Here is a 23,563-nt window from a genome sequence, read left to right on the forward strand (position 1 = left end):
AGGGCAGAGACCAGAATGACTAGTACAGTGGGAGCTCTCAGGAGGATCAGGGAAGTGGCTGTTTGCCAGTGTGAAAGTATTTCAACATTTTAGCAACTCGTATGACAGGCTCAGTCCTAGACGAAATATATCAAGGTCCTGTAGGTGTCTTCTGCTCTCAGGAAGGACACGATAGCAGTCAGAACAGTTCTCCTTTTGCAATGGAACTTTGTCCGTGGTAGATCTTTTGTTGCTCTCACATAAGTGAAAACTTCTAGATGTATGTGGACAACTGAAAAGTGAAGAAATTCTAAATACAGTCACTGGAATAAAATATAAACATTATAGGAATGCAGCTTGAATATTGTTGAATAGAGGAAAAAGGAAGAAGCCAGTAGGATAACTCTGTCTGAGATTTGATAATGAGGACATCTGAAATGTGCCTATTTTACAAGAAAATAAAAGTAGTAAAGAGAGTCATCTAATTGTAGTGACTTTATAAAGTGGCAGTATATGAACTAATAATGCATATGAAAATATTTTTAAAAATTTGTTCTCTTCTTTTAGCTTTCCTTATTGGAAAAAACTGGATTTGGAGGTGTTCTTCTATATATTGATCCTTGTGATTTACCAAAGACTGCAAATCTTAGCTATAATACCTTCATGGTATCACTGAATCCAGGAGGAGACCCTTCTACACCCGGTTATCCAAGTATTGGTAAGTTTACTATTAATCCTTATTATTCTTGTAAGTATTATAAGGTTGCAATTTATAAGTACATGTTACCTAAAGTAATTAAAAAATAATAAAGTTGAAGAATTCTTACCATTCCATATTTCAAAAAATAAATGTTTTATGTTCTTAAAATTATAGACTGCCCCAGAATAAAACTTGAAAAAGTCTGTAATAGATTTTTGTCTCAATACTATACTGTTTACAGTATAGCAAACAGAAAACATTTTAAGTGTCATTGATGGACTGATAAGATAAATTAACACCATGTGGGACAAGTACTCCATATAGGTGGAAAACACATGCATCTACCTGGAAGCATGAAATATCTATGATTTTGGAGTTATTGTCATAACTTGAAGCCCAGAGTCTAGGGCTACACATGCTCAAGTTAGGTGTCTGTGAAAAATGAAAGTGAAAGTTGCTCAGTTGTGTCTGATTCTTTGTTCATGGAATTCTCCAAGCCAGAATACCTGCTGGAGTGGGTAGCCTTTCCTTTCTCCAGAGGATCTTCCCAACCCAGGGATTGAACCCAGGTCTCCCACATTGCAGGTGAATTCTTTACCAGCTGAGCCACAAGGGAAGCCCAAGAATACTGGAGTGGGTAGTCTATCCCTTCTCCAGCGGATCTTCCCAGCCCAGAAATCGCTGGGGTCTCCTGCATTGCAGCTGGATTCTTTACGAACTGAGCTCTCAGGGAAGCCCTGAAGCTATGGGAAATAATGTTGGATAGGACTAGAGTTGACATGATTAAATTCTCTGGCTCCCTAAAAGAAGGGCTCTCATTTGTTTGTCCAGCCACTTGGCAGTATAGACGTGGCTATTTTGCATCAAACATCCTTTTCTTTCCCAGCAAGCTGTGTTTATTACAGTGGGGGTCATGTGGCAAAGAGAAACAACTGTGATTTTGGCAGGTGCTCACTGCATCATTGAACTTCTGTCTAATGTGTCATTGACAAATATTCTGTATGCACAAGCTTGGCAGAGGAAAAGCTCTTTGAACCTCCTTCCAGGGTAATACTAACCCATTAACTGTGATGCTTCAGTCAGGAATTAAGCTAATAAAAAATTCATGTAATTATCCATGTGTCCCATCAATATTTTCTTTGTTTTCCACAAGATATAACAAAAGACTAAAAGCATCTTTCTTAAGTCTAACTTCCCTTTGTATATAATTAACTTTACCAATTAATAACTTTCTCCAAGAAGGAAGTAAATTAAATCAAATATGAATTATAATTTTATGAATTTTGTTGGGTTTGTTAAGTACTACTTTGTCTACTAAAACACCCCTTTAATAATCCATGTAAGAATTTTCTCTGGGAACTCACTGTTCTGTAGTTTGTACAGTTCACTCTCATTCTTGCAATTTTCAAGTTAAAATTAATAGATATCCATCTACAATTCTCAGACCTCACCAAAAATGTCAGTTAAGCCCTCTCATTTGCAAATGCTCTGATTGCCTTGGGTTGTACTGCCTCAGTATCAGGAGGTTGCATGTAGCAGCTAACTCTGCTGCAAGGCACTGTTCTACAGCGCTACTGAAAAGCAGATGCTGATGAATACTTTGCTTAAGCTGGTAAATTGCCTCACTGTCAACAGTTACTATTTATATATTTTTGACTTAGGTCATTTAATAAATGTAGAATTCAGTCATCTCTAGCAAAGTGCTGGCCATTGTCTTGAGAATCTCAGCATGATTTTTTAAAATAATTTTTAATTTGAAATAACTTCAACTCAAAACAATGTTGCAAATAATGTATGCAAATATTTAGACTCTCTGGCCATTTTTGATTTGAGTTGTTTGTTGTCTGTATTGTTGTGTTGCATGGGTCATTTATATATTTTGGATATTAACCCCTTATCAGTTATATGATTTGCAAAAATCTCCATTCAGTGGGTTGCCTTTTCATTTTGATGATGGTTTCTTTCATGTCCAGTACCTTTTTAGTTCAATATGGTCCCTTTTGTTTATTTTTATTTTTGGTTCCTTTTGCTTTTGGAGCAGATCAACAAAAGACATAATAATAAAATGACTGAGGTTAGTGAGTTTACTGCCAATATTTTCTCTGAAGAATTTTATGGTTTAGGTTATATATACAAGTTCTTAATGCATTTTGAGTTAATTTTTATATGTGGTGTAAGATTCTTCTGCTGGTGAATGTTCAGTTTTACCCACTCTGTCACAGAAACTATAATTAGCCCATTGTTTGTTCTTTGATCCTTTGTTGTAAATCAATTGTCCATATATGGATGGGTTTATTTCTGAGATCTCAGTTCTGTTCCATTGACCTGTGCGTGTGGTTTTCTGTCAGTATCATACTGTTTTGATTGCCATCACTTAGTAGTATAGCTTGAAATCAGCACATATGATACCTCCAATTTTTACTTCTTCCTCAAGTTTGTTTTGTCTATTCAGGTTTTTTTTGTGTGTTTTCATAGAAGTTTTAGAATTGTTTGTTCTATTTCTGTGAGATATGACATTGGAATTTTGATATAAATTGCATTGAATATGCAGATTGCTTTGCATAGTATGGGCATCTTAATAATATTAATTTTTCCAATCTATGAGCACAGAATATTTTTTCATTAATTTATGTCTTCTTATTTCATCAACGTCTTACAGTTTTCAGTGTACAAATCCTTCACATACTTGGCTAAATTAATTCCCTAAGTATTTTATTATTTTGATGTAAATTGTAATTGTAAATGGTTCCAGATTGGGAAAGGAGTACGTCAAGGCTGTATATTGTTTCCCTGCTATTTAAATTATATGCAGAATACATCATGCAAAATATGGGGCTGGATGAAGCACAAGCTGGAATCAAAATTGCCAGGAGAAATATCAGTAACATCAGATACGCAGGTGACACCACCCTTATGGCAGAAAGCGAAGAAGAACTAAAGAGCTTCTTGGTGAAAGAGGACAGTGAAAAAGTTGACTTAAAACTCAACGTTCAGAAAACCAACATAATGGCATCTGTTTCCATCATATCATGGCAAATAGATGGGGAAACAATGCAAACAGTGAGTGATTTTATTATTTTGGGCTCCAAAATCACTGCAGATGGTAACTAAAGCCATGAAATTAAAGGATACTTGCTCCTTGGAAGAAAAACTATAACCAACCTAGACAGCATATTAAAAAGCAGAGACATTACTTTGCCAAAAAAGTCCATCTAGTCAGAGCTATGGTTTTTCCAGCAGTCATGTATGGATATGAGAGTTGGACTATAAAGAAATCTGAGCACCAAAGAATTGATGCTTTTGAACTGTGGTGTTTTAGAAGACTCTTGAGAATCCCTTGGACAACAAGGAGATCCAACCAGTCCATTCTAAAGGGAATCAGTCCTGAATATTCATTAGAAGGACTGATGCTGAAGCCGAAGCTCCAATACTTGGGCCACCTGATATCAAGAACTGACTCATTAGAATAGACTCTGATGCTAGGAAAGATTGAAGGCCAGAGGGGAAGGGGACGACAGAGGATGAGTTGTTAGATGGCATCACTGACTCGATGGACATGAGTTTGAGTAAGCTCTGGGAGTTGGTGATGGACAGGCAGGCCTGGCATGCTGCAGTCCATGGCGTTATAAAGAGTTGGACACAACTGAGAGTCTGAACTGAACTGAATTGTAAAAGATTGTTTTCTTAATTCTGTTTCTGGTAGTTCATTATTAATGTATAGAAATATCACAGCTTTCTGTATATTGATTTTGTAACATGTAAATTTAGTGAATTTATTTTTTAATTCTCACATCTTTCTGGTAGGGTATTTAGGATTTTCTATGTATAATACAATGTCATCTGCAGATGACATTATATTTCATTATAAGACAGTTTTCTTTTTCAGTTCAGATTTGAGAGAATTTTATTTCTTTTCTTGCTTAATTGCTGTAGCTAGTATTTTCAGTACTATGTTGAATAAAAGTGGCAAGAGTGGGCATCCCTGTTCCTGATTTTAGGGGAAAAACTCTTTTAATTTTTCATGAGTGAGTGTGTTATTAGCTGTGTATTTGTCATACATGGCCTTTACTATTTGAGGTATATTCTCTCTATACCCACTTTATTGGCAGTTAAAAGAGGGTTGTATTTTGTCAAATGCTTTTTCTGCATCTGTTGAGATGATCTTATAATTCTGATTCTTCATTTTGTTAACGTGATGTATTACATGGGTTTTCCGTAGATGTTGAATCACCCTTGCTTCCCTGGAATAAATCCCACTTGATCAAGATGTACATACTTTTAATGTTTTGTTGGATTTGATTTGCTAATAATTTGTTGAAGATTTTTGTATCTGTAGATATTGAAGATAGTGGCATGTATGTTTCATTTTTGTGGTGTCCTTGGCTGGTTTTAGTATTAGGGAAATATTGGCCTTGTAAATGCTTTGGAATGTTTTCCTCCTCAATTTTTGGAAGAAAAGTATTAAGTCATCTTTGAATATTTTGTGTTAATATTGAGAGAAGAATAAGTATTAAATCTTCTTTGAGTGTTTTGTAGAGTTTGCCAAAGAAGCCATCTCTCTGGGCCTCAGCTTTTGTTTGTTGTGAGATTTTCTAATTTGTGTCTCAGTCTCCTTGTTGGTAATTTCTGTTCAGATTTCCTGTTTCTTTATTTCTCCTTCTTGGAAGATTTTTTGTTTCTAGGAATTTATCCATGGTTGTCAAACTGTTGGTATTTAATTATTGGTAGTAGTCTCATTTTATCCTTCAAATTTATGTGGTTACATTTATAACTTCTCTTTCATTTTTAAATTTTATTTATTTGTATCCTCTTTCTTTTTTTTCTCTCTCTCTTTTTTTTTTTTTAGTTAGTCTAGCTAAAGGTTTGTAGATTTTATCTTTTCTAATCACCAGCTCTTAGTCTCATTGATCTTTCCCACTTTATTTTTTGTCTCTCTTTGATTTACTTCTGTCTGATCTTTATTATTCTCTTCTTTCTGTTAATTGTGGGCTTCATTTATTCTTTTTCTAGTTCCTTTAGGTATAAAGTTAGATTGTTTATTTGGTATTTTTGTAGTTGTTTCTTGATGGAAGCCTGAATTATTATGAACTTCCCTTTTAGAACAATTTTTTGTTGAATTCCATAGATTTTGGTATGTTGTATTTCTATTTTCATTTGCCTCTAGATTTTTTTTTTTTTTTGCTTTTTTCAAAGACCGCTTTATACCATTACAGTTGGAGGAAGTTTTTCTTCGGTTTATTGAAATGCAGTTGTGACCCAACATGTGATCTATCTGAGAAAATGTTCCATGTGTACTTAAGAAGAATGTGTATTCTTTTGCTTTTGGATGGAATGCTCTATATCTATTAAGTTCATCTTATCTAATGTATTATTTAAATTTAATGTTTTCACATTTTTTTTTTTTGGTCTGGATAGTATATTCATTGAGGTAGGTAGGGGGTTAAAGTCCCCTATTATTATTGTTCTGCTTTAAAATTTTCCCTTTAAGATCAAAAATACTTTCTTTTGTATCTTGGTGCTCTTCTCTTCAGTTCAGTTCAGTTGCTCAGTCATGTCTGACTCTTTGTGACCCCATGGACTACAGCATGCCAGGCTTCCCTGTCCATCACCAACTCCTAGAATTTACTCAAATGTATTTCCATTGAATCAGTGATGCCATCCAATGATCTCATCCTCTGTCATAACTTTCTCTTCCCACCTTCAATCTTTTTCAGCATCTGAGTCTATTCCAATGAGTTCATTCTTCACATCAGGTGGCCAAAGTATTGGAGTTTCAGCTTTATCATCAGTCCCTCCAATGAATATTCAGGACTGATTTCCCTTAGGATTGACTGGTTGGATCTCCTTGCTGTCCAAGGGACTCTCAAGAGTCTTCTCCAACACCACAGTTCAAAGGCATCAATTATTTGGTGCTCAGCTTTCTTTATAGTCCAACTCTCACATCCATGCATGACTACTGGAAAAATGCTAGTTTGACTGCACAGATCTTTGTTAGCCAAGTAATGTCTCTGCTTTTTAATATGCTGTCTACATTGGTTATAGCTTTTCTTCCAAGGAGCAAGTGTCTTTTAATTTCATGGCTGCAGTCACCATTTGCAATGATTTTGGACCCCCCACCCCCAAAAAAAAAATAAAGTCTGTCACTGTTTCCATTGTTTCCTCGTCTATCTGCCATGAAGTGATGGGACCAGATGCCACTATCTTAGTTTTCTGAATGTTGCTCTTCTGTTGGGTTTCAGTATTTTTTTTGCTGGATTTACCTTTGTATTATCATGTAATGCTCTTCTATGTCATTGCTTACAGTCTTTGCTTTAAAGTCTATTTTTGTCTAATGTGAAAATAGCTACTGCAGTTTTCTTTTAATTTCTATGTGCATGAAATATACTTTTTCCATTCCTTCATTTTCTGTCTGGGTGGGTCCTTTCTTATAAAGTGAGTCTTTTGTTGGTAGCAAATAGATGGGTCCTGTTTTTTATCCATTTTTCCATTCCATCTTTTGATTAGTTCCTTTAGTTTGTTTGCATTTTAAGTAATTGCTGATGGGTATGTACTTTTTGGGGATTCCCTGGTAGCTCAACTAGTAAAGAATCCATCTGCAATGCAGGAAACTGCAGTTCAATTCCTGGAATAGGAAGATCCCCTGAAGAAGGGAACAGGCTACCCACTCCAGTATTCTTGGATTCCCCTGCTGGCTCAGACGGTAAAGAATCTGCCTTCAATGTGGGAAACCTGGGTTTGATCCCTGGTATGGGAAAATCCCCTGGAGTAGGACATGGCAACCCTCTCTAGTATTCTTGCCTGGAAAATCCCCATGGACAGAGGAGCCTGGCAGGCTATAGTCCTTGGGGTCACAAAGAGTCAGACATGACTAAGAATACACACACACACACACACACACACACACACACACACATATTTATTGTGATTCTGTTATCTTTTTTCTTTTTCTCTCTTTCCTTGTGTATTGGATTCTTTCTTTAATGTTATATTTAGATGTCTTTCTCATTTTCCTTTGTATACTTGCAATAATTTTTTGACCTCCTTGGGTTACTGTGAAATTTACATGTAACATTCTTGTGAGTGTTGCTTATTTTAAGTTGGTAGCAACTTAAATTTAAACACATTTCAAAACTTTGCCCTTCTACTCTTTCCCCAGCACATACACATTTTATATTTTTGATGATACATTTTACATCTTTATTTTATGTCTTTTAATTATTGTAATTTTAGCTAATTTTACTACTTTTTTTCTTGTAATTCTTATATCTACCTTATTAACAATTATTTTATGAACTTTGCTATATATTTACCTTTTCCAATAAGGTATTTTTTTTTCTTTCATATATTTTCATATTAACTAATGCCATTTCCTTTGAACTTAAAGAAATCCCTTTAATATTTCTTGCAGGACCAGTTTAGTGGTGATGAAATCCTTTAGTTTTTGCTTAGCTGGTACAGCCTTGATCTCTCCTTTAATTCTGAATGTTAACTTTGCTGGGTAGAGAATTTGGGGTTGAAAGTTTTTTCTCTTTCTGCATGATGGATATAGCACACCACTTCCTTCTAGCATGTAAGGTTCTTACTGAAAAATCTACAAATATTCTTATGGGATTTCCCTTGTAAGCATCAAGTTGTGTTCTCTTGCTGCTTTTAGAAGTTTCTCTTTATCCTTAACTTTTACAATTTTAATTGTATCTTCATACGTATCTTTTTTGATTCATGCTATTTGCAACTCTGCAAAGAGTTGACTCATTGGAAAAGACCCTGATGCTGGGGAGGATTGGGGGCAGGAGAGGAAGGGGGACAACAGAGAATGAGATGGCTGGATGGCATCACCGACTCGATGCACATGAGTTTGGCTGAACTTCGGGAGTTGGTGATGGACAGGGAGACCTGGTGTGCTGCGATTCATGGGGTCGCAAAGAGTCAGACACTACTGAGCGACTGAACTGAACTGAACTGGGCTTTCTGGACCTGATGTCTGTTTTCTTCCCTGGATTAGAGAATTTTCAGCCACTATTTCCCTAAATAATATTTCTGGCTCTTTTTCTCACTTTTCTTTCTGGGACCCCAATAATAATATAAATATTATCCTGATCATTGTTGTTTCAAAAGTCCCTATTTTCTTTTTTTAAATTTCTTCTTTCATTTTGCAGCTCTGACTGAGTTCCATTGTTTTGTCTTCCAGCTGAGTGATCTGTCCTCTCTAGTGTTTAATCCCTCTAGTGAACTCTTCTGATCTGTTATACCTTCTCTTGATACCTTCTTATATTCTCTGTCTCTTTGTTGAGGCTTTCATTCTGTTCAGTCATTGTTTTTCCACATTCAGTGAAGCATCATTCTTGACAATTACTTTTAAATCTTTATCAGCAGATTGCTTACCTCTGTTGCTTTTAGTTCTTTTCTGAGATTTTTGTTTTGTTCTTTCAGTTTGAACATAATCCTCTTTCTCCTCAATTTGTCTAATTCTCTATTTTTATAGATTGGGTTAACTATCTCTCCCAGTCTTAAAGGAGTGGTCTTATTTATGAGATACTGTGAGGCTCAGACATACAATCCTGCCTCAGACAAACAACTCCAGAGCCAGATATCAAGGAGTGTCACCTATGTGGACTCTGCATCTTCCTCCTTTGGTGGAGCCCAGTGGTGGCTGCTATGAGATGCTTTTATGTGGGATTTGCCCTTGGAATAGCTGAGGGTCTTGTGGCTTCTGTGGGACACTGGTGAAGAGGACTCTTCCTTAGATTTTTTCTGAGGTCTGACTTAGGTGCTGGGAGAGAAAGGACTCTCAGTGGGTCCATGCCCACTGTCTCTAACAGTTTATGGAGAGAATTCCAAAATACTGCTTTTCAATGCTGACATTATCAAAGTAGTCTGGGATCACAAAATGGTCTCCATCAGTATCTCAGTCCCCAGGGAGCATCCCACCTAGTTTCCTCCTCCCTGACATAAAATTCAGGATTAGGAAGTGGGTCCCCTTTACCTATAGTTCATGTGTTTGGTGCTGATTTTCAGATCAAGTTAGTCTGTGGACAAGCCCTTTAACAAAAGGTTTTTCATTCCCTAGATTTCTGTTTTTCATTCCCTAGGCCTTTGACTGTGTGGATCACAATAAACTGTGCAAAATTATGAAAGAGATGGGAACACCAGACCACCTGACCTGCCTCTTGAGAAATGTGTATGCAGGTCAGGAAGCAACAGTTAGAACTGGGCATGGAACAACAGACTGGTTCCAAGTAGGAAAAGGAGTAGGTCAAGGCTGTATATTGTCACCCTGCTTATTTAACTTCTATGCAGAGTACATCATGAGAAACGCTGGGCTGGAAGAAACACAAGCTGGAATTAAGATTATTGAGAGAAATACCAATAAACTCAGATATGCAGATGACATCAACCTTATGGCAGAAAGTGAAGAAGAACTAAAGAGCCTCTTGATGAAAGTGAAAGAGGAGAGTGAAAAAGTTGGCTTAAAGCTCAACATTCAGAAAAGTAAGATCATGGCATCCGGTCCCATCACTTCATGGCAAATAGATGGGGAAACAGTGGAAACAGTGACTGACTATTTTTGGCGGCTCCAAAATCACTACAGATGGTGATTGCAGCCATAAAATTAAAAGACGCTTACTCCTTGGAAGGAAAGTTATGACCAACCTAGATAGCATATTCAAAAGCAGAGACATTACTTTGCCAACAATGGTCCATCTAGTCAAGGCTACGGTTTTTCCAGTGGTCATGTATGGATGTGAGAGTTGGACTGTGAAGAGAGCTGAGCGCCGAAGAATTGATGCTTTTGAGCTGTGGTGTTGGAGAAGACTCTAGAGAGTCCCTTGGACTGCAAGGAGATCCAACCAGTCCATCCTAAAGGAGATCAGTCCTGGGCATTCTTTGGAAGGAATGATGCTAAAGCTGAAACTCCAATACTTTGCCACCTCATGCAAAAAGTTGACTCATTGGAAAAGACTCTGATGCTGCGAGGGATTGGAGGCAGGAGGAGAAGGGGACGACAGAGGATGAGATGGCTGGATGGCATCACCAACCTGATGGATGTGAGTTTGGGTGAACTTCAGGAGTTGGTGATGGACAGAGAGGCCTGGCGTGCTGCAGTTCATGGGGTCGGAAAAAGTCAGACACGACTGAGCAACTGAACTGAACTGAGGGTTCTGTAGCTTTCTTGCACATACTTCTCATTGGTTTTCAAAGCCAGATATTTTGTGGGCTTTTTTCTCCTGTGCAGGATCTCAGGGTTGGGAGGGTTAATATGGAGCTTGATCCCTGTTTCTTGGGTTAAAGATCCAGTTGTTTGTGATTCTTCCCAATTGTGATTTTCTGAAATGATTTTTTTCTGCTTGATGAAATTGTATCTCTACTCATCTTAAAACTGTCCTTTTACACTTTGTTGTGGAGTCTTCGTACACCCAGTGTTCAGGTCCCTTTTCATAAGATTTATTCCGCATGTCGTTGTAGAGTTGATGTGTATCTGAGAGGACGTATCTTCCCACATTGTTATTTCGAACTCTGTCTCTCTTTTTTTAATATATACAAAATAAAGAGAATAGTAAAATGAACCTCCCGTATATCTCAACCAGTTTCATCAATTATACTAATATTTTTGTTTTGTCTGTATATCCCCTCACACTCCTTATAACCATATTTTTTCAGATAAAATTTTTATAAATTGAAACAGATACATCTTAATGGGCAAAAGAATACAGCCATGTACTTTCCATACCTATTTAGTATAAGAACATTCCCATCATTTCCAAAAGTCCTCTGGGTCACTTCAGAGTAACTCTTCATCACCAAACCTAGCTAACCACCAGTCTCAAGATTGGTACAGAATTTTAAAAATTCATATAAATGGAAACATGAAGTATATATTCTATTGTGTACAGATTCTTTTGCTCAATATAATGTCTGTGATATTTATTTATGGTTGCAGTTATTAGTATTTCATTCCCTTTTATTTCTGGGAAGCATGCCACAATTTTATGTAGGTTTAAGTACATTTTTTTTTAAACAAAAATGTTGATGCACTTTGCTACAATGTATAATCTAAATTGACTGTTCAAACAAATGCTTGGCCTTCTCGTAAGATAGTTCTGCTCAGTGAGCCTTTGCATATCCAAATATTTATTGATTATTGTAGAATCAGAGAAGAGAGTAAAAGTTTTAAAATAATCCTTGTCCCTGTAATACAGAAGATGATTCATCATTCTTTTTAATATAAATGAGGATTTAGCTTCATTTGGCATGTTAATTAACTACTCTGAGTCTTATTCTCTTCACAATAAAAAGCATTACACTAATACGTATCTCACAAGATTGTTTGTAAGAGGATGCAAAATTCTGGTCTGCACCTCATAATTAAAGAGAAACTCTGAGGAAGTGTCCCAGTTATCTCTGTTCTAACACATTTTTAGTAATTCTGATACAACTGAATTTTGAGAGTCACTGAGCCGGAGAACCTTTACATCCTTTATCTACCACATCTGAGTTGGACCACTGTGGCTATTGACCTAAATTTTGTGGCACCATGATACTGTTCTTTCACATCATCTTGTATTGCTGCCTCCACACCACTCAGGACTGGGGAACAATGAATTCCTGATCCTCAATCAAATTTTTGTACTCAACAGGCTATTAGTAAATATTTGTTGAGTGAACAAGTTATTTTTTTTTTTGAAGTTTTTATTGAAGTATAATTGATTTATATAGCTGTGTTAATTTCAAGTATACAACAAAGTGAATTATATATATATATCCATTCTTTTTCAGATTCTCTTCTCATATGGTTTATTACAGAATACTGAGTAGAGTCATTTTGCTATACAGTAGGTCCTTGTTAGTTATCTATTGTTTATATAGTAGTGTGTATATGTCAGTCTCAATCTCCTTATTTATTACTTCAGCCCGTGTTTCACCTTTGGTAACCATAAGTTTGATCTTCAGGTGTGTGAGTCTGCTTTGTTTTGTAAATAAGTTCATTTTATCATTTTTATTAGATTCCTCAAATAAATTAGATCACATGATTTTAGTCTTTCTCTGTCTCACTTCACTTATTATGATAATCTCTAGGTCCCTGATTGCTTGTCTGATGATTCTGATCCTAGGTTTTATCCTAATTTTAATTAACCTAATTAAAACTCCTTTTTTTTTTTAAGAAAAAGCACTTGCATACAGTTTTTCCTCCTTAAATGCTTTTGTCAACTCTCTCACATCTCTTTTACCACTCAAAATATCAGAGATTGCATTGATTCAAACAGCTTTGAAATTACATATAAGATATTAGGATATCAGAATCTAATCTAATCTCTTATTCCTTTGATAATTTATTAATATTTCAAAGATTAAGTGTTCAAACTATCAGACTTTATCATAAGTGCTTCCACCAACTTGTCAGGAGTGTTTTAATGCATTAAACTGTAATTCAAGCAAAGTTCATTCCCTAAAACTATATACTTTTAAAATTCTAAGAGGCTTTAGGGTATAAGTAGCACAGTTTTATTCTCAAAATTGAGGCAAAAGAAACTTGATCACATTATCTAGGGACTCAGATAAATGAGGCATAAGAACTGACATTTACAGTAACTGGTTATTTTTATAATATCTGTGGTTAGTTATAATAAAAAATGTGCTTGTCTTAAAATCATTAATTGGGGGCATAAGGTTTGGCTTGAAATGGAGGGAATCAAAAAGCTATGGGGTGAGCTTTAAAATAGAGAAGTGAGAAATTGATATCATTAAGGAGTATTCCATTTTCATTATGTTGAAAGAAAGAAAAGAAAATCCTATCCCGATTTCTAAGTATTAAGATTATCTGACATCTGAAAGACTAGAAATAGTATTAAGAATTAGAAATCTGTTTTCTTTCCATATTATTTCCCTTAACAATGTAGCTTCTGAAAACTCTGTAAGCCATAAAGTTGATTTTAAATTTATTATCATCTCCAGATAACTGCCTGGTTAATCTCTGGACTACTACTTAATTGAAACACAAGATACTTCTTTTTATCTGGACTTAGACTTGGTTCTCCTTACACCTTATTACCTAAAATCTATCCTGATTTAAAGCTTTATATCTGTGCCATGTTCTCTATTAGTTATAATCCTGTTTTGCTTTTCTTTTTGTTTTAAATTCTGGAGAGGAAAATCGTTTCAGTCATTTTACTCTAGTGAAGTGTATCAAACCACACAGTTTATTTAATATTCCCAGTGTTACAATTCAGTGGATCTGTGTGTTGTTTACCTGCTCTCTGCTCAACATCACCTCTGCCGACCAAAACCATTCAAAGAATAAAGAATATCACTGTAATTCGTGACAAGTCTTCACCAGATGTTCTTGGTCCAGTTACCTGGACAAATGTTGAAAGACTGACTTGAGTTGGCACTAAATCAACTGAGACAATGTTGAACCAGAAAAGCAAAAATATAAATATGTGCCTAGTTGTCAAAGCAGAGTGTTAGATATTCACAGCATAAAATGCCTTGTCACTTAGTTGGCAAAAAATAAAAGTGTCTGTATTCTTACTATTTTACTGTGACTGGTGGTTCTTGTACATTTCCTAAAGTCTTCCTATTTAACATGACATATTATTCAGCTTGATTCTTAGATCCACTCAAAGAGTGGCTCATTATTAAACAATGTGAATTTTTTTAAGAAGTTTAATTTGCAACATATTGAAAAAATAGACTATTTAAATTCAAGCTACTCCTTTAAAAAAATCTAAAGTTTATTTAATATAATGGTAATATAAGTTTCCATGGATTTCTTGGTTCCAAAAAAATTGAAAATTTCCAACTGTTTGTCGAAAAGTCTAAGATTATAGTTTTAAGAGACATTTTCGATTGATTATTATTCTTAGGAAATTAGTCTACCGTGTAATGCTCAGAATGTTCTTTACTTATTATTGTACTCAGAACTTTCTATTTTAAATTAACACACATTCTGTCAATACAGACAATCAGGTTTTTTTGTCTTTTTGCTTTAAAAATCAGTTTTCACAAAAATTGGTGATTCTAAGAGGATAATACAGTCCACTGCTTTAAAAAATAATTTACAAATATGTTTCTGTTACAGTGCATATAAGAAGTTAATTGAAACAGTGATTGAATTAGTTTGATATGTTTTTGGTACTTATTCTTTACAGTGTCTTTCAACAGGACAGCTTTTACTGGCCCAACTTGATAGGCAAATAAACTGATCCTTAGAGAAACTTGGCCTCAATCAATGATTTGACTAACATAATCACCTTTAAATCCAAGGTTATCTAACTTCTAACATAATGGGAATTCCACTGTATAATTTGGCATCAGCTATTAAACTTAGGCAAATGATATTTGCAGTTTGGTGTGATATCAGATCTATGATTCAAATTTAATGATCAACAAAGTTTGTCTTTGTTTTCCTGACACATTCAACATATGCTTGGGAGGGGTAAGTTGAAGTTGAAATATAAAATATGATAGTAAAATTATAAAACTTATCTATAGGTTTAGACTGTATCAATATAACCTCAGAACAAACTTAGATTAAATTGTTTGCAGTTGGCAGTTGTCTTCCAGAGTAGTTTTGTACACTTACCTATAAAAATGGAAATTGCATATTATAAACTAAATAAATTGAACAATGAATCAACTAAACAAAGAAAGTAAGGACGATCAACAACAACAACAAGAACAAAAGACCCCAAGTTTTATTTTTCAACCATTAATATATGTGAATTATTTTAGAGGAATATATTCACAACTTGTCATTTTATGAACTTTATTAGACTTTATAGTTGATAGCTTTAAATTGTAAAATAGAAGCATCATATTAGGTTTCTCAAAGATTCAAATTGTTGTTACTATCATGAGTACAACCCACCTTTTCAAGGAACTTAATAGCTGAGCATAGAGGATATAAAAGAATAGAAGTAAACCTGAGAAATAATATACCATGCTGATCATAACACTTAAGTTCACCCTTTCCAGCCAATGTTCATGCTTTTTTTATCTGCTGTGGTCAGAGTCTATAAACTATGGTATGAAGAGATTTTCCTACTGACAAAATTAAACATTTTTTAGAGAAAATATCATTAATATAACTAATGTTATATGTGAAATTATAAAGGTCGATATAGTCTAGTTTTGCATTCAATACTGAATAATTAAGGGAACATAAAAACAATAGCAGTCTTTTTTTTTCCCCCCTCAACACTACTTATTATCAATTTATCTATACTGAAACTTAGGTGGTTTCTGTAATTTGACTATTATAAATATTGCTGCAATGAGCATAGGAATAGAAATCTCTTTTCAAAATAGTGCTTTGTTGCCTTGTGATATATATACAGAAGTGAGATTGCTGTGTCAGATGCTCATCGTATTTTTAATTTTTTAGGGGCCTCCGTATTGTTTCTTATAGTGGCTGAATCAGTTAACATTTGCGCTAACAGTATATGAGAGTTGCCTTTTCTCCACATCCTCATCAACCCATTTATTTTCTTTTTGATAATAGCCATTCTAGCAGGTATGAGATGATATCATATTTGTGGTTTTGATTTACATTTCCCTAATAATTAATGATGCTGAGCATCTTGCCCTATACCTATTGATCTCATGTCTGTCTTCTTTAGAAAAGTGTCTCTTGATGTCTTCTATCATTTTTAGTCAGACTTTTTTTTTTTATTTGCTGTTGAATTGTATGAGTTCCTTATATATTTTGAATATTCACTCCTTACCAGATCAGATCAGATCAGTCGCTCAGTCGTGTCCGACTTTTTGCGACCCCATGAATTACAGCATGCCAGGCTTCCCTGTCCCTCACCAATATGTTTTTAAATATTTCTCCTATTCAATACATAGCCTTTTCATTAGTTGACAGATTTCTTTTGCTGTGCAAGGCTTTTTAATTTGATGTACTTCCATTTCTTTATTTTTGTTTGCATTGCCTTTGCTTTCAGTGTCAAATCTGAAAAATCCGTGCGAAGACCATTGTAAAGAGATTTACCTGCTATGTGTTCTTCTAACTGTTGTACATTTTCATGTCTTGTGTTCAAGTTTTTTTTTAAATTTTCAGTTAACTTTTGTGGGTGGTGCTTATAGCAAAAGTCCAGTTTCATTCTTTTGTATATGGATATCTAATTTTCCCAGCACGACTTATTGGGAAGACTACCCTTCCCCCATTGTTATTCTTGGCTCCATTGTTATAAATTAACTTTATAAATGTGTGCTTATTTCTGGATTCTCTATTCTGTCCCATTGATTTAAGTATCTAATTTTATGCCAGTATCATACTGTATTGATTATTATGGCTTTGTAGTGTAGTTTGAAATCAGAGCATATGATACCTCCAGGATTGCTTTTCTTTATAAAAGATTGCTTTGATTATTTGGGATTATTTGTGGTACCATGCAAATTTTACTGTTCTTTCTTCTATTTCTGTGAAAAAATGCCATTAGAATTTTTATAGGAATTTTTACAGGGATTGCATTGAATCTGTAGATTGCTGTGGGTATTGTGGATATTTTAGCAATACTAATTATTCTAATCCAAGAAAGTGGGTTAACTTTTTATTGATTCGTATCTTTTTATATTTCTTTCCATTCCTTTTATCAGTGCCTGATAGCTTTCAGAATATAGATCTTTATTTCTAAGTGTTTATTTTATTTTTGAAGCTTTATAAATGAAATTTTTCTTTCCAGTAGTTTATAGGTAGTGTGTAGAAACACAACTGATTTTTCAGTATTCATTTTGTATTCTATAACTTTATTGAATAACTTTAGTTATTGTAAGAGTTTTTTGGAGAAGTTTTAAGCAATAGATATAGATATATCATATGATCTGCAACAGGCCTTCCCTGGTGGCTCGGCAGTAAAGAACATGCCTTCCAATGCAAAAGACATGGACTTGATCCCTGGGTCAGGAAGATTCCTTGGAGAAGGAAATGGCAACCCATTCCAGTATTCTTGCCTGGGAAATCCCTTGAACAGAGGAGCCTGGAGGGCTACAATCCATGGGATAGAAAAAAGTCAGACATGACTGAAGTGACTTAGCACAGTACACATCTGTAATAGAGACACTTATACTTCTTTCTCTCTGATCCAGATTCTTTGATTTATCTTTCTTGCCTAATTTCTTTGGAAAGGACTTCAAGTGACTATTTTGACTAAAAGTGGAGAAGGTAAACTAGAGGCACTATTTTTTTTTTTTAATTTAGCTGTTATTCTAAAAATTTGTATTGATTCTTAGGGATTGCCAATGGTTGGGCTCTCCAGAAGCAGGTACTGACAGAGCATTTATGTATGTGGCAGAATAGTTACTAGAGATGAACACTTGTGGGAAAGAGGGGGATGCAGGGGGGATGGGGCTGAGGGGAATGTGGACTGAACAGTAGTGCCACCACTGGGAATAGATGGTCTATCAGGACTGACCATTAGTGGATCAAATGCACAGACCCATATGCCTCTTTTGAAATCAGTCTTTGGATGTGTGTGCTTCCCCAAGAATGGTATTCCACTTGGCAAAGTGATTCCTGTGACTAAGGACAACTTCGAAGTCTTAACAGCTGGTGGCTGTATGTTCATAGCCCTCATAGCAGCAGGTTGACAGAATGTTCCTTGACAGGATGGAACATTACCATGGAACATCTGGAGAGGACATTACTATGTCCACCACAGAAATCTGGCTTTAATTCGATTCGTGGTCATGAGTTAGAAGCGCTAGAGCTACACTGCATATTATAGCAGCCAATAGCCCTGTATGGCCATTTAATTTTAAATTAAACTAATTAAAATTAAATAAAACATAAAATGTAGTCATAGTGTTTTTATCTCACATGCTCAGTAGCCACATGTGGCTATTATAAAGGACTTCCATCATTAAGGAGCAGCCTACTGGATGAACACTACAGAGTAAATTGCTAAAACAATGTGATTTTATACGAAGTCTGGTGGTTATCTTCTGTTTTAGATCATCCATGAGACTGTTTCTGTATATAATCTTGAAGATTGAAGATTGTTTGTCTTTTTTACCACTTGAATTATTTAAAATCTATTTACAAAGCAGACTCTAAGAACCACATGTTGGGGATGCTTCATGAATTCTTTTATGGTTTAGTGTTGAACCAAAACATAGTTGAGTGCTCCTAAAGTAAACATTTTCTACTTCCAGTATTCTCTGAAGAGTTTTTGAATTTTAAGTATGTAAAAATAAATCTTGTAATGCTACTTTAAAGTGTTATTGCATTTGCTTCAAACTACTGGCGTTGTAAATTTCAGTCCCATATGATTTCATTTGAAGGATGCATCTTGGATGGAAAAAAATGCGCTCTACTTGTGTTTTGCCTATCAACAGCCACTTGGCCCTAAATTTTTCAGTGAGAATTGAAAAATTAAATCTTTGGAATATTATGTTTTTCTGAGAGATAACCTTCTCAGTGTCAGACTTTTGAGGAGTATAAATGTAGACTGCTTAAAAACCTGACTTTGGAACCTCTTTTGCATGTAAAACTAGCTCTGTCTGGTGGAAATAAGTCAGGTAATGATCCTTCTTTTCTAGATACCTGAGTAACATGAAGCAATACCACCTGTATATCCACAAAGATTGTGACTTATGGGCTTACACCCCTATAGGATTACGGAATACCCTCATAGCTTCCTATTAAGCATAGGAGTTCCTGCAAGCCTTTCTTCTCTTTTCTCCCTACCCTTCTCATTAATTCCTCAGGCTTTGGACTTGATAATATTAAAAAAGTATACTTAGTAAATGTTAAGAAAATGGAGGGTTAAGCTATTCAGTTTTTTTTTTTTACTATAAAACTTTTAAACCTACTGTTATTGTAATATGTTTTACAAAATTCCAAAAATGCTCTAGTCAAGAAAGTTTCTAAAATGTATTTGACCATGTAGATCATTTTTGAGAGGAGCATCTGGCAAGACTATTATTTAGTCAAATCTTCAGTGGAATCACTGGCCTGAAGCACCCACCCCTTCCCCTTCCTGCCACAAATCCTTCCTCAGTTTTATGTTCTTACCTAGAGATGTATGGCTTGTATCTCAGCTTTTGCAGACTTTGTAGCTTAGGATACAGTGTAAAAAGGAATACAGAAAGTAGGAAAGGGCAGGGCTGATTATGTCACCTGTGATGGCAAAGTTAACACCTGCAGCTACACCTGCTTATGAGTCAGCAGGATACAAAACAACAAGCAACACAAAAATAGTCTGGCTGATTGTTTAACAATTAAAGTTGTAATTAGATTTGCAATTGAATTTTTGGTATCGTCTAGAGCTGGGAAAATCAGTGTATCCCAACTAAGCTTTTACTCAGCATGATATGTTCTGGTTCATTGCTAACCACATTGAAAAATCTGTTTTTTAAAACACAAATTCGAACAAAACTTGTAAACATCCTTCTCTAACCAGTCCCTCAGGTGATTTTTTTCCCATTTCAGTGACAAAATAGAAAATGCAATTTTATCTTGGGAAAAATGATCAAGTGACAGTTTTTAAGATAATCCAGATGTATACATTGTCATGCAATAGTCTAAAAAGATAATGAGTTTTTTAAGGCAATTATTTCTAGAACACATCTTATTGACATATTCATCTGATCTATGAACATACTTGAGTTGCTACCATGGTATCTCTGTGAAGTCTTAGTCATTTAAATATTCGGAGAAAGCTTTGATGAGTATTAAATCAAGTAAGCACAGGCCAGTTCACTATTTAGTAACCTTAGTGATACTGGTTTTCCTAGGATGGCTTCTAGTATACTAGTGAAAACTGGATAAAACCAAGAAACTTTCTTTAGACTCAGGGTAATTATATCATACATAGACCAACCAGGGTCTATGAGAATAAAAGGGGTTGCTATGAATAACTATGTAAGGCAACAGGTATTTACTGGGTGTCATGATGACCTTGGGTTTCCCAGGTGGTGCTGTGGTAAAGAATCTGTCTGCCAACACAAGAGATGCAAGAGATGTGGGTTCGATCCCTGGGTCAGAAAGATCTGGAGTAGGAAATGGCAACCCACTCTGGTATTCTTACCTGGAAAATTTCATGGACAAAGGAGCTTGGTGGGCTAGAGTCCACAGCATTACAGAGTTGGACACAACTGAGCATGCATGCTTTTTTTAAAAATGATGACTATTTAGATTAAAACTGAGATTTTCCAATATACTTGATGATAGAATCCAGGTGAGATATATATATATATATATTTATATATAATAAATTATATATTATATATATATTATAAATTATATATTATATATAATATATATATATATATATAACTAAATATATATATATATATTTAGTTAGTTAGTTAGTTGAGAGGTGTTACAGCCTGAAACATATCCCCACCCCCCAAATTCTTATGATGAAGTACTAACTCCTAGTAAGATATAGTACTTCAGAATGTATTTAGAGAGCGGATCTTCAAAGGGGTAACTAAGTTATAATGAGGGTACTAGGGTGGACCCAAATGCAATATGCTTCATGTTCTTCTAAAAAGAAGAGATAGGACACAAACAAGCACAGAAGACACAGGAAGCAGATGGCCATCGACAAGCTAAGGAGAGAAGGCTCTGAAGAAATCAACCCTGCAGATACCATGATCTTCAACTTCTAGCCTATAAAACCATGAGAATATATAACCTTCTGCTGTTTAAGTCACTCAGTCTATGATATTTTGTTATCGCAACCCTAGCAATACAAGGGGAAGTTGAGAAAAATCTTTTTTGATTTTATCATGAAAAATGAACAGAGGTAAGAGATACAATTTCCACATGCCACAATTGTTGTCATCTTCAAGAAGATAAACAAAAAATGCAGAATTCAACATCTATTACAGTAGCTCATTAGTCTCTGTTCCTAATTAGATGTAAGTTACTTTTTTCAGCAATTGCTCTCATCTCACATGCTAGCAAAGTAATGCTTGAAATTCTCCAAGCCAGACTTCAACAGTACCTGAACTGTGAACTTCCAATTCAAGCTGGATTTAGAAAAGGCAGAGCAACCAGAGATCAAATTGCAAACAACAAAAAAGCGCTAGAGTTCCAGAAAAACATCTACTTCTGCTTTATTGACTATGCCAAAGCCTTTGACTGTGTGGATCACAACAAACTGGAAAATTCTTCAAGATATGGGAATACCTGACCCACCTCCTGAGAAATCTGTATGCAGGTCAAGAAGCAACAGTTAGAAATGGATATGGAACAACAGACTGGTTCCAAATTGGGAAAGGAGTACGTCAAGGCAGTATATTTTCACCTGGCTTGTTTAACTTACATGCAGAGTATATCATGCAAAATGCCAGGCTGGATGAAGCACAAGCTGGAATCAGGATTGCCAGGACAAATATGAATAAGCTCAGATATGCAGATGACACCACCCTTATGGCAGAACGTGAAGAGGAACTTAAGAGCCTCTTGAATAAAGTAAAAAAGGAGAGTGAAAAAGTTGGCTTAAAGCTCAGCATTCAGAAAACTAAGATTGTGGCATCCAGTCCCATCACTTCATGGCAAATAGCTGGGAAAACAGTAACAAAGTTTATTTTTCTGGGCTCCAAAATCACTGCAGATGGTGACTGCAGCCATGAAATTAAAGGACATTTGCTCCTTGGAGGAAAAGTTATGACCAACCTAGGGAGCATATTAAAAAGCAGAGACGTTATTTTGCCAACAAAGGTCTGTCTAGTCACAGCTATTGTTTTTCCAGTAGTCATGTACGGATATGAGAGTTGGACAATAAAGAAAGCTAAGAGCTGAAGAATTGATGCTTTTGAACTGTGGTGTTGGAGAAGACTCTTGAGAATCCATTGGACAGCAAGGAGATCAACCAGTCCATCCTAAAGGAAATCAGTCCTGAATATTCATTGGAAGGACTGATGTTGAAGCTGAAACTCTTTGGCCACGTGATGCGAAGAACTGACTCCTTGGAAAAGATTCTTATGTTGGGAAAGACTGAAGGCAGAAGGAGAAGGGGATGGCGGAGGATGAGATGTTTGGATGACATCACTAATTCAATGGACCTGAGTTTCAGTAAGCTCCAGGAGATGGTGATGGACAGGGAAGCCTGGTATGCTGCAGTCCATGGGGTCACAAAGAGTCTGACACAACTGAGCAACTGAACTGAACTGAACATTTTTCAGCTTATGACTTGATAATGTTATCACTTGAACAAATTCATGTAACTGGGAAGAGCCTAGTACCCCAGCCTTGACCTTAGCCCTTATGAGAGAAGGGTGTAGAATCCTGCCTAAAAGCTATTCCTGGTTCTTCATAAACAAAACTGGCCTTTCACTGCCCCTGCACTTGTAACACATATAATGAGTTTTTGGATTCACAAAGGTATGTGAGAAGTGTGATTCTATGTTGGGAGTTAGAGAAGGAAGAAACGTTCTTAAAAGAAAGGGCGGGACAGCCTGTGTTCAGCTAACCCTAAGGGAGGACACTTGAAAGAAAGTCCTGTGATGGGAAAGACCTGGTTCATTTTTAAGCTAGTGATGATTAATCTTAAATTTTTCATGTTGTCCTTTTTTTGTTTGTGATTCTAAGCTTTCTTTCAAAGCCTGGTAAAGGCAACAGCTCTATATGGAATCCTATGGGCAGGTATGCAGAAAGGGAGCTTGGAAATTGGGGAACCTCAGGATTGGGGTTCTGCCAAAAAGTCCAGTCCCATGAAGAAATTAAAAATCATAATAGAGCCCCTGTTCTATAAGAACAGAGGTGCTGGGCAGGTTATCAATTTAGGAGAGGCAGAGAAATGGGCGGGCGGGGGGAAAGAGACTGAGTTCCTAGAACTATTAATGATATGAAGAATTTTAGGTACCAGGTAAATCCCAGGCACTAAAACATGGACAGGAGTATAAGGCTTTTTGGCTTCCCCTTAGATAAAT

At 35.6% G+C, this 23,563-nt stretch overlaps 1 protein-coding gene across 10 annotated transcripts in view; it reads left to right on the forward strand.

Annotated features, from left to right (window-relative positions):
• Positions 1-23,563, forward strand: part of NAALADL2 (N-acetylated alpha-linked acidic dipeptidase like 2) — a 1,274,580-nt gene that overhangs the window by 664,890 nt on the left and 586,127 nt on the right. For all 10 annotated transcript variants that reach the window (XM_086394834.1, XM_086394828.1, XM_086394854.1 and 7 more), the window contains one exon: positions 547-697. In XM_086394834.1, the coding sequence (XP_086250960.1) occupies positions 547-697 (151 nt within the window). The remainder of the gene's footprint in view (positions 1-546; positions 698-23,563) is intronic.

The sequence above is a fragment of the Bos grunniens genome, chromosome 1 (genome assembly GCF_055505025.1).
Source record: "Bos grunniens cultivar Pamir isolate PY7600 chromosome 1, Bosgru_T2T1.0, whole genome shotgun sequence".
NCBI classification, from domain to species: Eukaryota; Metazoa; Chordata; class Mammalia; order Artiodactyla; family Bovidae; genus Bos; species Bos grunniens.